Source organism: Lynx canadensis, chromosome D3, assembly GCF_007474595.2.
Source record: "Lynx canadensis isolate LIC74 chromosome D3, mLynCan4.pri.v2, whole genome shotgun sequence".
Classification (NCBI taxonomy): Eukaryota; Metazoa; Chordata; class Mammalia; order Carnivora; family Felidae; genus Lynx; species Lynx canadensis.
Window position 1 is genome coordinate 87849861 of NC_044314.2, and position 15143 is coordinate 87865003.

General features: G+C 50.3%; 1 protein-coding gene across 4 annotated transcripts in view; it reads left to right on the plus strand.

Annotated features, from left to right (window-relative positions):
- The window catches only part of DNAH10 (dynein axonemal heavy chain 10), a 146046-nt gene that overhangs the window by 91777 nt on the left and 39126 nt on the right, over positions 1-15143 (plus strand). For all 4 annotated transcript variants that reach the window (XR_003973202.2, XM_030336257.1, XM_030336258.1 and 1 more), the window contains exons 43-51: positions 100-316; positions 2980-3099; positions 4124-4269; positions 7288-7440; positions 8683-8943; positions 10722-10894; positions 11906-11999; positions 12306-12473; positions 13027-13215. Coding sequence is in view for 3 of the 4 variants with exons in the window: in XM_030336257.1 (XP_030192117.1) it covers positions 100-316; positions 2980-3099; positions 4124-4269; positions 7288-7440; positions 8683-8943; positions 10722-10894; positions 11906-11999; positions 12306-12473; positions 13027-13215 (1521 nt within the window). In the remaining variant the exon portion in view is untranslated. The remainder of the gene's footprint in view (positions 1-99; positions 317-2979; positions 3100-4123; positions 4270-7287; positions 7441-8682; positions 8944-10721; positions 10895-11905; positions 12000-12305; positions 12474-13026; positions 13216-15143) is intronic.

The following is a 15143-nucleotide window of genomic DNA, read 5'->3' on the forward strand; positions in this document are numbered from 1 at the left end:
CCGCGCTGGGACCTGGGATCCCGAGGTTTATGACCAGAACTGACCCTGGGGTGGGGGAGTGGAATGAATGGGCTGATCCGGGATTTGCCTGGGCACTAGGTAACCCAGTTAACCAAGATGTTGGATGCACTACTCGAAGGAGAAATAGAGGAACCAGACCTTCTGGAGTGCTATTTCTTAGAGGCTCTGTACTGTTCTCTGGGAGCTGCTCTGCTCGAGGATGGAAGGATTAAATTTGACGAGTGCATTAAACGCCTTGCTTCTTTGCCTTCTGTTGATGCGGAAGGGGAATGGGCCAGCCCCGGGGAGCTGCCAGGTGAGATCTGGGCGTAGCCTGTTTTCCTACTCACAGCGCTTTGGGGGGAGGGTTTTGGAGGAAGTGACCTTGCTTTTCCATACGTATGCCCGTACGGGTTTTCCAGCTCGTTGGCGTCTGTAGACACACGTGCAATGGTCAGACCCCCCCCGGGGTACCCTCAGGAGTTCCAGCGTGTGAGCTGCCAGAGCAGAAGCCGCACTGGCCTGTCTTGTTGAGTCTAAACTCCCCCCCACCCCAGCACTCCCACCCTCGCACCCTGAGTTTAGTTAGGCGCTCGCTTCCTTTGCTGTTTAAGTTTTTAGAAATTTTCACACTTTGCATGACTTTGAGTTTCTTCTCCTTTGAATTTCTCTACCTGTTTTTTTAAGACCACCTCTCTAATTTTCATCTGCTGTATTCCCGAGTATTTTCACAGGAGGTGATCAAGGGTGGATCTGTAGGTCCTTCTTAGGAGATCTTCGTATTAAGGTTTTTAGTTTGCGTGTGAAGAAGGTGCATCCTCCAAGAACGACGTGTGATGAAAACATGCCTTTTTCGGGAACTCTGTGTAACGCTACGATCCATCTTTGTCTAGTTCTTCAAAAAAAATTTTTTTTAGCGTTTATTTATTTTAGAGAGAGAGAGACAGAAGACAGACTGTGAGTGGGGGAGGGGCAGAGAGAGAGAGGGGGACACAGAAACCGAAGCGGGCTCCAGGCTCTGAGCTTTCAGCAGAGTCCAGCACGGGGCTTGAACCCACCAACCGGGAGATCATGACCTGAGCCAAAGTTGGACGCTCAGCCAACTGAGCCACCCCGGCATCTCATCTTTGTCTAGTTCTCCATGATATTTGAACATGACTTGGCCGGTCACCATCTTTCTAAGCTGTATCCTATCATCATTACCTGGGGCGTTCTTTGTAAACAGCAAAGTGAAGTGGTCCCAGGGCTTCCTAATGGGGAGCACTGTGCTCTCCACCCTCCTGCTCAGGTGCCGGCTTCCTTGCTGGGCTCCTCCTGAGCTGTCTCTTCTGTTTCCCTCCTACCAACTCCCTCCCAGCTGCTCTTGGACCTGCTCAGGGGAAACCTCCTACGCCCTTCTAGAGACGTCTCTCCACCTCTTTCCTGTGAAGGCCACGAGTCCTCGAAAGGTTGGCTTTGAGCTCCGTCTTCTCATCCCACTGGCTTCTCGGCCAACAGCCACCCGCCCCCCTTTCAAATCCCGGCTCCCCTGGAGGTGCTTCCGGTGAGCGTGTCCGCTGCTGTCTCCACCGGAGCCCACGGGCCTTGGCGTCCTCGCCATCCCGACCTTGCCTGGCGTCCGACGTGGCTGACCACTTCCTGCCCTCTTGAAATGTCCCTCCTCTTCCCCGCCGGCCGCTCTTCCGTCTCCTTCCTCTCCTCGGGGTTTGGTCTTCCAGCCTCCTTTCGTGCTGCAAGTCCTCACGGAGCGCTGGCCGCGCGCTCCCAGCTTCGGCCTGCCAGTCTCCTTCCCTCCCGAGCCTTCTCCTCGTTCCCTCGCTCTGTCCTACTGAAATCTGTCTGCGGGTTGTCTGTCATTCATCTATCTACTCGTGTATCTGTTGTCTATCTGCCTTCCATCTATCTACCTATCATCTGTATCTATCGTCTACCCACCTATTATCTCTCTCTCACCTGTCTGTCCGCCTTGCACATCGGCGACCCTGTCATTTCAGCCTGTCGATCTCCACCCCCACATCTCTCGGGAGCTCTCCTGTCGGCTCTGCCCTGGGTAAGGTGGGAGCCCACTGACAGATCTCCCAGTCTCCACTCACCTCCTCCAGATCCATTTTCCACTACAGTCGTACTGATCTCTGCAGAGGCAGACCCGATCACGGGTCCCACTGGAGACTAATGTCACATGCCCAGGACCGACAGGGTGGAGAACAAGCCCCTGAAATGGCCTGCCAGGCTCTTCACGCAACAGCCCCGCAGCCCTTGTAGCATTGCGTCATCTGCCCACCGTGTGCACTCCTCACTTACTCCTTTCTGTTCCTCCGGCCACCCCGCCGTGCTCTCTTCTCCCTGACAGCCTCCCAATGGCCCCCAGTTCTCTTGGCTCAGGACTCATGCTTCAGGTCTCAGACTGGATGGCATCTCCTTTGGGACGGCTTCCTCCCCGTGCTGGCTGCAAAATTTGGTATTGCTGGGGCCTCCGGGTGGCAGTCTCTCTGGGAGCAGGTGCACGAGGAACCTTTCTTAGAGCTGATTTGCGTAGCACCCCTGATGTTCAGGTACAGAGGAGTGTGGGCTGCGGGGCGCCTCGAGGTGCCCCGTGGCACCTGGCGCTTCTCCGACCTCTTCCCTGCCCCTCCTGGTCAGACGTCCTCCCGGGCGCCCGCTGCACCTGCGCTTGCCCTGTCGCGGAACGTAGCGCTCCGCGTCGACATTGCCTGTTGACTTGCCTCCATTCCGCCCCCCACCCGGCCGCCAACAACTGTAAGCCTAGGTTCCAGGGTTGTCCGCCACCGAGCTCTCTTGTCCCCAGGGAGGGGGGGCTCCGCGTGTACCTGCCCAGTGGATGGGAGTGTAAGTTCGAAGTACTCAGTTAAGTTGCCGTCCAGGGGGCGGGTAGCATCAGTTCGTCTTATGCATGTCCCAGAGCTGACCCTGTATTTCCGTGTCTACGACTGAAGCGAAATGGACCATTATGTACCACAGGTCACCTCCCAACCATGTATGACTTTCATTTCGATTCTGCACAGAAGAAATGGATACCGTGGAATAAATTAGTTCCTGAATACGTTCACGTCCGTGAGAGGAAATTTATCGACATCCTGGGTGAGTGAGAACCAAACCCCTGTTCTCAGTGTATGGCTCTTGTGGTGTGAGGAAGTGAAAAAGATCCGGGGGCCTCCGTGGCCCCCTGAGTCCCACCCAGAGCGTCGGTTCGGAGAAACTGAAAAGATTGAGCCGTGGGCCTCACCAAGAGGGTGGCGTTTCTGATTCTGTTTATGTGCGGCTGGCTCTGAGCGTCTTCAGACGTCTGTGGTTCTCAGCTGTCACCTGACAGGTGGGGTGGGGATAGGACAGTCCGCTCTGCCCCCCACCTCAAGTCTCCACGGGCCCCCTGCAGCCTGGAGAGCTGGCCGGCTGTGCGAAGGAATGAAGGAAGAAAGCGAGAGGAATGAGCAGGGCAGCGTGTGGTGAAAAGGGCTGCCTCGCGAGGTCGTCCACCACGGACGTTTAATGGGTTGTGCCGTATTTTTTAACGCACCCCTCTGGCTATTTAGAGAACGTAGTGGCAGGATGACTTCCCGAAACAAAGGTCTGGGTTTGGTTCCGATGGAATGAGACCTACCCATTTCCCCAGGAACCAGTCAGGACTAAAAGCAACCAGTGTAGGAGCAAGCCAGACCTGGTTTCGTGGTTTCGTTCTGTCTTTGGAGGAAGTTGTTGGTCAGGAAACCAAACCCTGCAGATGTGTGACTGATGTAAGCCATGGAGAAACTGAGTTTTTAACATCCTGAGCATACGTCGGAGTCGGACACGAAGAACGGTTTGGGGCTTCTGAATCTGGACCGTAGCAGTGACCGCACAGCTGTAGAAATGTACCAAATGCACCAAAACATACCCTTAAAATGGGTGAATTTTATGGTGTTTAAGCGATGCCTCCGTAGAGCTATTAAAAATAACTATTGGGGCAGTGAGATTCCAGACGGTACCCGTGTACTCACTTTCAAGGTCACGTCTTGGGGTTTTGCCGACGCTTTTTATGGGACGTTCGGAATTCCGTGAAACTCCAGGTTGCCGCATGCTGCCCTTTGACGTTTCTGTGATGCCCCCCTCCTATCGTGTTCCCCAGTTCATACGGTGGATACAACGCGCACCACCTGGATGCTGGAACAGATGGTCAAGATCAAGCAGCCGGTTCTTTTGGTTGGGGAATCTGGCACCTCTAAGACAGCCACTACCCAGAACTTCCTCAAAAATCTGAACGTGGAGATGAACGTAAGTCGTGGTTGGCATCCTGCTGGGTAACAAATCGCCCCCGCGCGTAGCAGCCCAGGGCAACAGACGCTTACTGTCGCACCATTTCTGCGCGTCAGGGATCTGGGCGTGGCTTAGCTGGGCGGTTCTCGCTCACGCTCTGTCCTGAGACTGCTGTCCAGCGGTCGGCCGGGGCTGGAGGCCTGATGGGGGGGCTGGAGGGCCCTCTTCCAAGATGGTGGGCCTCAGTTCCCCACTATGTGGACCTCTCCGGGGGCTGCCGAGTGACCTCTTGATATCGCAGCCCGCTTCTGCCAGAGCGCACGTCCACAACGGAGCAAATCGGATGCCACGCTGCTTTTGGTGACCTAGGAAATCACCTTCCCTCGCTTCGGCCATGGTCTGTGGGTGACACAGAGACCACCGTGAATCACCTTGGCCTGTGGGAGGGGGCTACGCGGGTGAATGAGTACCTGGAGGGTGAGGGTGGACGGGGGTCATCTTGGAGGCCGGCCGTCTCTTTATCCATCACCTTGCTGTGGTTTTGAAAACCTCAAGGTTTTCCTTTCTTTCCTCCGGGCCTGTGTTAAATGTGGGAGGGTCCGACATGTGGGGGACACTGAGCTAGCTGGGTGCCACAGGGACAGACAAGAGCGAACTTGCAGTCAGTTCTGGAGGGACTCACGGGTGGGGGGGAGACAAATTCGGAAACGAACCCTGTGAAACATGACACTGCAGAACGTGCCAGGGTCCTAAGACATTAGGAAGGGGGGCGCCAGGGGCGCCTGGGGGCTCAGTCAGTTAAGCATCCAGCTCTTGATTTCAGCTCAGGTCCTGATGTCACGGTTCATGGGTTCGAGCCCCTCCTTGGGATCTGCGCTCAAAGTGTGGAGCCTGCTTGGGATTTTCTCTCTGTCTCTGTCCCTCCCTTGCTCACACTCTCACGCTCTCTCTCTCTCTCTCAAAATAAATACACTTAAAAAAAAATAAAGAGGGGCGCCTGGGTGGCTCAGTCGGTTGAGCTTCCGACTTTGGCTCAGGTCAAGATCTCATGGTTTGTGAGTGAGTTCGAGCCCCGCGTCGGGCTCTGTGCTGACAGCTCAGAGCCTGGAGCCTGTTTCAGATTCTGTGTCTGCCTCTCTCTCTGACCCTCCCCTGCTCGCACTCTGTCTCCCTCTGTCTCAAAAATAAATAAACACTAAAAAAAAAAAAAAAAAAAAAAAAAGGAAGGAGGCTGTCAATTCTCCTTTCTATACTCAGAGTGCCTTACGTGGGCCACCTGCTCATCATTTCAACTGTCCTGGCTTCAAACAATTTTTATTTAATGGTTTTTTTTTTTTTTTTTTTTTTTTTAATAACCAAGGCAAGATTCTGTCTCCTCCAAGAAGCTGCCTCTGCTTTTCAGGATATCCAGCTGATACATACTTGTCCCAAATCCGCTCACTGACTCAGTTCTCTGTTTTAGTCAATATCTGCTCATCATTTAATTTTCCAATTCCTGTTTCGGCCTTCTGGAACCTCAGAGGGGAGAAGAGTTTCCTGCAGCTCTTCTTTCTGACTCCCTTACTTAGGCTTGTTCCCCGGGAAGCCCTGTGACCCTCTAGGCCAGGGAGTGGTCAGCCAGGCTTCGCGATGGGCATCACATGAAGGATGTGGGCAAGACAGGGCCAGACTGCCCGCGAATGGTCGAGCCCAGTCACAGGTGCACGGAAACAGGGTTTATTCAGCTTGAAGGATGTCATTGTGGAGGCACAGAAGGGATGTTTATAGCCAGAGGAACCTAAGAGTTTGTGGGGTCAGGCAAACAGCATCCACATTCAGGACGCCCCCCCACGACGCCCCTCCGTCGGGACTCAGCAGCTGGTGCTCATCGGCCCGGCAGTCACATCGGTGCACATTCGTTATGAGGAGACGCACGTTGACCTTCATCGCACGCGGCTCCCGTGCACCTGTCGGCACCTCTGAGGACAGTGCCGTCTGTAGCAGTGGTTCTCGAAGTGTGGTCCCTAGGCCAGCAGCATTGCCTGAAAACTCGCATACACGATCCTAGGCCTTTTGAATCAGAAACTCTGAGGATGGGGCCCTTTGAGCCGTTTGGCACAGGCCCTCCAGGTGATTTGGGTGCATATTAAGAGCGAGAACCATTGACCCATGAACTCTCACCAAGTGCTCTAAGAAGCACAGTGAGGGGTCCTGTGTGCCCCGTGCATGGGGGAGGCTGTCCACACAGGGGCCCGGGGCCCCCCTCACCTTTCTCTCAGCAATTAATTCCAAAGGTGCTCTCTCTGACCTGTTTATTAAGACACAGCAGGCATGATAGTAACTTCTGGTTGAATATTACTTTGTCACGTGGAGAACGCCTTTGGGGATTTCATCTCCTGTGATAAAATCACCCTATGAAGTAGTCCAAGCAGGTGCTATTAAAACTGTCTTACAGATGAGAAAAACGAGGTTCTAAAATGTTGAACCTCTTTGGGGCGCTTGGGTGGCTCGGTCGGTCGGGCGTCCATCTGACTTTGGCTCAGGTCGTGATCTCGTAGTTTGTAGGTTCAAACCCCACATCGGGCTCTGTGCTCTCAGCTCAGAGCCTGGAACCTGCTTCAGATTCTGTGTGTGTGTGTCTCTCTCTCTCTCTCTCTCTCTCTCTCTCTCTCTCCCTCTCCCTCTCCCTCCCTCTCCCTCTCTCTGCCCCTCCCCTGCTTGCCCTCTCTCTCTCAAAAATAAATAAGCATTTAAATAAATAAATATTAAAAAAAATTGTTTAAAGGTTAAACCTCTTTTTGGAGGTCACTTAGCCAGACTGTGCAGAGCTAAGACCCCCTAGTTGACATTGTGCCAGAGGCCCACGTGTGGTGACTGCCCATGCTTGGCCTCACACAACCTGCTGAAGGGGAAGAATGCTGTACCGGCACACACTGGGTTATGGGAAAGTTCAGATGCCGGTGAATTTGCAAAATGGACGGCAGCGCACGGTCCGGCATTCCCCGCTGGTACTGAGAAGAGATGACCATCTTCTGGAATGATCTCTCTCTCTTCCAGATTGTGTTAATAGTCAACTTCTCCTCCCGCACCACATCTCTGGATATCCAAAGAAACTTGGAAGCAAACGTTGAGAAGCGAACCAAAGACACATACGGCCCGCCCATGGGAAAGCGCCTCCTGGTGTTCATGGACGACATGAATATGCCAAAGGTGGCGCAAGGTTAAGGAGCAGGGGCAGTGGGGCTGGGCCGCGTGCTGCGCTCACGTCGCTGTGTGTGCGCGCGGAGTCCGTGAGTGTGCGAGCACGTGCCTTCGTTCTGCACGATGCCCGCAGGGTGCTGGTGATGGGAGCCAGCTCTGGAGACAGTGTTACTGGAAAGTTCTACTGACACAGCGGGACTCTTCCTTACTGATTGCTTTCCTAGAGGAGTTAGGCAGCAGGCAGCCTCCAGGCTTTTTACAGCATGTATTCGAGTAAGTGGTTTCTCGATGAGCTAGAGCTCAGACGATAGTGTTGTTCTCAGTCCCAGGTACATGGAAAGCATAAGGTCAGACACCTCCCAAGGATTCCTCTGGATTTACCAAGGAAGGGAAACTTTAGCATGCAGGAGTGTGTTTCTGGGGCCAGAGCCTGAGAGTTGTGAAGTTTTCTTAGTACTAAAATTTAAATTTATGCAATTTCTGCAGAACCATTTTTTTCCTCTGAAAATCTATCCTCTAGATGGACTGTGTGCAAAGCCAGGATTCATCCACCCATCCATCCATCTCTCCTTCCATCCATCTATCCACCCACCCAGTCTTCCTTCCTTCCTTCCTTCCTTCCTTCCTTCCTTCCTTCCTTCCTTCCTTCCTTCCTTCCTTTTGCCCATCTGTCCATCTATCCATCCATCTACCCATCCATCCACCTACATTTCTTCCACCCATCCACCAACCCACCCATCCATCTGTCCGTCCATCCATCTTCCTTCCATCTGCCCATCTGTCCATCCATCCACCCACCCACTGACCCACCCATCCATCTGTCCGTCCATCTATCCACCCACCCACTGACCCACCCATCCATCTGTCCATCCATCCACCCATTCATCCACCTTCCTTCCTTCCACCCATCCATGCACACACCCACATACCCTTTCATCCATCTGTGCATCCATCCAATTAACGTGTATTTATTGAGCGCCTCCTATGGGTCTGGTGCTGTGCAGTGACGAACAGAACATAAGTAGTCCCTGCCCTCATGGAGTTTACAGTTGAGTGAGGCAGACAGATAAAAAAAATAATTACAAATGGATATGTAGTTGCAAACCTCGAGAAGCCCCATGAAACTAAAACCAGAGCGCTCTGAGAGAGTAAGAGGAGAGATGAGAATTAGTTTAGATGGTTAGCAGAGGCATCCCTGAGTTCTGCTTTACGATACTACTGTTATCTCCTTTCTTTAAACACTAAATCAAGGTGGATGAATATGGCACACAGCAGCCGATTGCCTTGCTGAAACTGCTGTTGGAAAAAGGCTACCTGTATGACCGCAGGAAGGAGCTCAACTGCAAAAGCATTCGGGACCTTGGCTTTATTGCTGCGATGGGAAAAGCTGGAGGAGGCCGCAATGAAGTTGATCCGAGATTTATTTCGCTGTTCAATGTCTTCAATGTACCATTTCCTTCAGAGGAGTCTTTGCATTTAATTTATTCCTCCATTCTGAAAGGCCATACCTCGGTAACTTGATTTTAATTAGCAGTCTAGGGGCGCCTGGGTGGCTCAGTTGGTTAAACGTCTGACTTCGGCTCAGGTCATGATCTCACGGTTCATGGGTTCGAGCCCCGTGTCGGGCTCTGTGCTGACAGCTCAGAGCCTGGAGCCTGCTTCGGATTCTGCGCCTCCCTCTCTCTCTCTGCCCCTTCCCTGCCATCACTCTGTCTCTTTCTCTAAAAAATAAATAAGCATTAAAAAAAATTAATTAGCAGTCTGAACTAGAGGGCCTTCTGTTGGGTAGAGTGTTTGCATGGTCCTCTTGGGCATTAGACACAGCAGGCACAAGGCCCACGGTACTTTTAGGGGCACACAAAAATGTTTCTTTTCAAAACTGGAAGAAAAAATATCCAGTCTGGATTATATACATCTTTATATCAGTGCGGTCATAAAAGATAAAGTAACGTATTTTTATGGAGGAAGGGGCCCAGAAGGCAAAAGTGCCGTGGGTCCACGGAGGTCATGATGTGGCCCTGAGTTACATGGGTCACATTGAGCCGCAGCAGTGAATTAACTAGGGGACCAGGACCCGGAGTCAGGCCCCATGCTGCTCCTTGGGCAAGTTCGTTGAGCTCTCCTGGACCCAGTTCTCATCTGGAATGGGGATGACGATGGCAGCCACCTCACCGAGAATGCACCTAAAATGTGCGGCACGGCGTCTAGAACATAGCAGATGCTCATTAGATACTAGTTACCACTCTCCTTATGTCGATTTAACTTGGTCATCCCACAAATGGAACCCATGCATTTAAATGATGACCTTCTGCTCCCGGCATTTCCCTCCTAAAGTGAGGTTTGCACACAGTCTTCAGGGGCAGGAAAGGTAAAGGTGCGGAGTGGCCAGGTGTGATCACCAGGGACTGTGAGCACCTGGTGTTTCGTGCCTTACCTTAAGCCATTCGCTTCCAAAACCGTGAGGTCTGCCCTAGTCCAGTCAGACTCCAACGGAGGGCTGGTGTGGGCTTTGGTTTCACATCATGTCGACTTGTCAGTTAATGAGAAAATCTAGGGAAACAGAGCAAATCAGATGGTGAGTTTCTCTGGCTTTTTCAGTTTTTTTCTTATCTCCTCTTTTTTTTTTTTAGATTTTTTTTAACGTTTATTCATTTTTGAGACAGAGAGAGACAGAGCATGAATGGGGGAAGGTCAGAGAGAGCGAGACACAGAATCTGAAACAGGCTCCGGGCTCTGGGCTGTCAGCACAGAGCCCGACTCGGGGCTCGAACTCACGGACCGCGAGATCATGACCTGAGCCGAAGTCGGACGCCCAACCGACTGAGCCACCCAGGCGCCCCTCTTATCTCCTCTTTAAAAATTATGATAAAATTCACATAGTGTAGGACTCGTTATTTTAACCACTTTAAAGTACAGTTTACTGGCATTGAGTACATTCACAATGGTGTACCATCATCACCACCACCTTATTCCAGAATATTTTCATCACCCAAAAGTAGTCCCACTATCCCATCCTTCAGCCCCTGGCAATTGCTGATATGCCTTCTGTCTCTCTGGATGTGCCTCTTTTGGACATTTCGTATAAAGGGACTCGTACACCATGCGGTCTTTTGTGACTGGAGGCTTTCATCTGGCATCATGTTGCCAAGGTGCATCCGTGTGGTGGCACATACCAGTGCTTCACTCCTCGATGTGGCCAAATGACGTGCCATTCGTTGTATGGATAGACCACATTGGCTTATCCATTCATCCATCAATAGACACTTGGGGGGTGTCTTTTCAATTTTTAGGTGTTTCATGAAAGCATCATGACTGTGAGTGACAAGCTGACCTTCTGCACGTTGGCGCTTTACAAAACCATTGTGCAGGACCTGCCTCCCACACCATCCAAGTTCCATTACATCTTTAATCTTCGGGACCTCTCAAGAATTTTTAATGGTCTTCTCCTCACTGATCCGGGGCGGTGAGTTTGTCTTCTCTCCATACCCATGTGGCCCATGGGTATGATGGTGGATTCTCGTTTAAGACAGAGGACTTGTCAATGAAATGGATGAATCAATGTATCAATTAATCACCCAGTGTCTTTTTGTTTATGTTAAATGAAGAAAAGGGTTAAGGGCTTGGTTAAGGCCAGATGACTTGTAAGCCCTTGACTTGAAGACAGGGGAGCCGTGAAAGACAGATGCGTAGACACGTGATATTTAAGCCCTTGGTGGCAATGCTCTACTGACTGTGTATTCTTTCTAAAGTTGCCTTTTGCTAATGCACCTGAATCGTTTGCAGTTGCTAGTTACATTTTGTGAAAGACCCACAAAGTGGAGAAGTAAGCACAAGGGACGGAAAGGATTAAATCTGGGTATAAAACTTTTCTCATTAAAGCTAGACTTCTGTCTCTACGTTAATGTGCGCTTTATGTAGGTCTGCAAGCAGAGTCCACTTTTGTGGAGTCACGTTGAGTCCACAAAAAATTGAAAAGTGAGTTAGTTGAGGACTTTCCACATACCCAAACTTGTTCTCAGGTACCCTTGAGGAAGACCAGGGGAAGGCAGCTTCAGGGATTTAAGGGCGGAGTAAGGGCTCTTTGCCAGCAACCAGAGAAAGTTCTCGAACTGGGGCCGGATGGAGCTGGTTCTTCAAGTACGAAGCTGCCAGTGGCCTTGAGGCTGACTTTAAATTCTTATATTCCAGCAAGTAGAAGCCGTGTCGGCTACTCATTTTATGTCACTTACGTCATTTACGGATAACGTTCTTTTTCTTCCCTACGGGAGGATAAATTATAGATGATGATTTTATGGTCTTTACACTTAATTTGTTAGCTTCCATTAAAATTTCATTAACGTGAGGCCAGGGGGGAGAAAGGACTATAGAAATGTTGTCCTTTTCCACACCCTGTGTATCCATCTGAAAATAGTAGCATTTAGCCCCTCTCTCTCTAGATGGCTTCACGACTGATTTTGCTCCTTCCATCGTGTAGGTTCCAGACGGTGACCCAGATGGTGAGAGTCTGGAGAAACGAATGTCTGAGGATCTTCCACGACCGATTAATCAATGAAACAGACAAGCAGCTGGTCAGTACATCAAACTATACCAGCAAATTCAAAACTCTAACTACAAAATTCTTCTCTGGGTGAAATAAACAAGCATACCCACCCCCCCCCAAGTATTTTTTTTAAATATAGTTCACCAATTGGAGAAAAATACACTAACAACAGAAGTTGATGGATAGAGGAGGGTGGGTTATGGAGTACCTTGCAACAGAGAAAAGAATCGAATGCAAAGTACTTCAGAGAATCTTAGCATATGTTCTTTTTCTGACAAGTTTTAGCACATATATGTTGTCGAGTTTGAGTCCTTAAGCGGTCTTCTGTCAAAAGGTACAAGACCACATAGGCAACCTGGTTATGGAACATTTTAACGATGATATGGAGGTGGTGATGAGGGATCCCATCCTGTTTGGAGACTTCCGGACGGCCCTGCAGGAAGAGGAAACACGCATTTATGAAGATATCCAGGATTACGAGGCAGCCAAGGCTTTGTTTCAGGTGTGGATGGGGCTTACCTTCTCCACAGGCTCGCTTTTCCTGGGAGTGCTTCTCAGCGGAGCCCAGCACTGGGAAGAATACCCATGCCTGTGTCTCGGGGTTCAGAATGAGAGCTTGTGTCTTATCCAGTGGTTGCCACGTCCAGTGGTGCGTGGGGATGACCTGAGGAATGTGTTAAATACACGGACCCCAGGGTTCACCCCTCTGGGTTTCCATTCATCCAGCCCAGGGAGGGTCCCAGGGTTCCAACGCACAGCCGGGTTTGGGAACCACTCAGCTCTCTGCTATCCATTTTCGTTTTAATTCATGAACTGAGCCTTGTAATCAGCTTTGGCTCATTGCTGGCCGATCACAAACCAGCCCATAGAAGCCTTAATTGCCAATACTAGATTTAGTCCCATAAACCCAAACAATTTAATTATTTCAACCACTATAGATTATTGGGGGAGTGGAAAGAATCTCTCCTCCGTTCTTAATTTCTCCCGGACAAAAGGAAAGTCTGTCTCTCAAAATCCAGTGATCCTTTTTTTCTTTTTTTTTTTTTTTAATTCAGGAAATTCTTGAGGAGTATAACGAAAGCAACACCAAGATGAACCTGGTTCTCTTTGACGATGCCCTGGAACACCTAACCCGCGTGCACCGCATCATCCGAATGGACCGTGGCCACGCCCTGCTCGTGGGGGTCGGAGGCTCAGGGAAGCAGTCTCTCTCCAGGCTGGCCGCCTTCACAGCCGGCTACGAGGTGAGTCGACCTCCCCTCCCAGAAATGGTTTATTAAAGCAATTTCGCCGGTTGGTAGTTCATGCAAACATTGGAAGAATCGAAAACAGATCAGATCGTAGCATGATGTTTTCATAGAGTGTAGAATTGGGTTTTTTCCTTGTTATTATTTTAACCGAATGTCCGAAAAATCTAAGTTTTGTATTGTTTTCGAATGTTTTTTTAAATTTAGTTTTGAGAGAGAGACAGAGACAGAGCGTGAGCATGGGAGGGGCAGAGAGAGAGGGAGACACAGAATGTAGGCAGGCTCCAGGCTCCGAGCTGTCAGCACAGAGTCTGACGCGGGGCTTGAACCCGCCAACCGTGAGATCATGGCCTGAGCCGAAGTCAGATGCTTAACCAGCTGAGCCACCCAGGGGCCCCTTGTATTATTTTTAGAATGGACACTATGTCAAATCGAATTTGAAAGTCAAACTTGAGCCAATTTTGTGGTTTGTGGCGTGCACTCCTACGGAGGAGGGATCGGCCCAAACCTCTACGGACCCAGCATTCAGGTCAGCAAGTTGCTGGCTGCTGTGTCGGCACAACCAGCCCACACGGTTCTGGGCCATTCTTAGAATCTGTTTCAAAAAACAAATCCCCAAACAACAGCTTTATCGAGATATAATTCACAGACTGTACAATTCACCCATGTACAATTCGGTGCTTTTTGGTACAGTCACAGATACGTACAACCATCAACACAGTCTATTTGAGGACATTTTTGTCACCCTCAGAAGACATCCTCTGCCCCTTAGCTGTTACCCCTCTATCTTTCTGCCCCTCATCCAGCCCTAAAAAAAATCACTAACGTACTTCCGGTCTCTATAGACATCCCTATCCTGGACTCTCCTATAAACAGAACCATGGAGTACGTGGTCTTTTGTGACAGCTTCTTACACTTAACCGCCTGTTTTCAAGCTTCAGCCGCATAACACTGCCCGGTTCCTTTTTATGGCCAAATCGTGTTCTGTTGTATAGATTGACCACACCCTGTTTATCCATTCACCCGTTAACGGACAGGTGCCCGGTTTCCACCTTTTGGCCGCTGTGAACGGCGCTGCTGTGAACATTCACGTACAAGTTTCTGTGTCCACACGTCCACCTAGGTGTGGAATTGCCGGGTCGTGTGGCAGTTCTGTGTTTGATTATTTGGGAAACTGCCAGATTGTTTCCCAAAGCAACTGCACCATCGTACGGTCCCACCAGCACTGCGTGGGGGTTTCTGTGTCTCCACACCATTCTTAGAAACTTACCGTGGGCTCCTGCCATACCCACTGGCAGTGCCCTTACAGGAGCCTCTCAAAGCGGAGACGTGCAGCGTGCAGTGGGGCTTAATTTGGAACAAGAGTCATCTCCACGATTCATTTGTTTATTTTTGATTTCGTGGCTTGCACTTGAGGTGTCCTATCCAGAAAATCATTGTCAAGACCCATGCGTGACTCTGTGTGTGTGTGTGTGTGTGTGTGTGTGTGTGTGTGTGTGTGTTTTAGAGAGTCTGTGAGTCAGGGAGGGGCAAGGGGGAGAGACAGAGAGAGAATAAGCTGGGCAGGGGCAGAGAGAGAGGGGGACAGAGGATCCTAAGCGGGCTCTGTGCTGACAGCAGAGAGCCTGGTGCAGGGCTCAAACTCATGAACCTGAGCTGAATCTAAGGGTCAGATGCTTAACCTACTGAGCCACCCACGCGCCTCTGTGAGAACTCTTTGTACAGAAGAGCAGTCATGATTAGTTCAATGGATCTAGCTTGCAGTATATACTTTTGTTTAAAGTATTTCTAAAAAAAATAAATAAATTTAGTTGATTTACCTTCCAGATCTGATGAAATATGTGATCCAGATGTAACCGTTTTTATAGTTTTTGTACATTTTCCTAGACAAGTTGATTTCTTCCGTTGATCGGTCCTGGTAAATC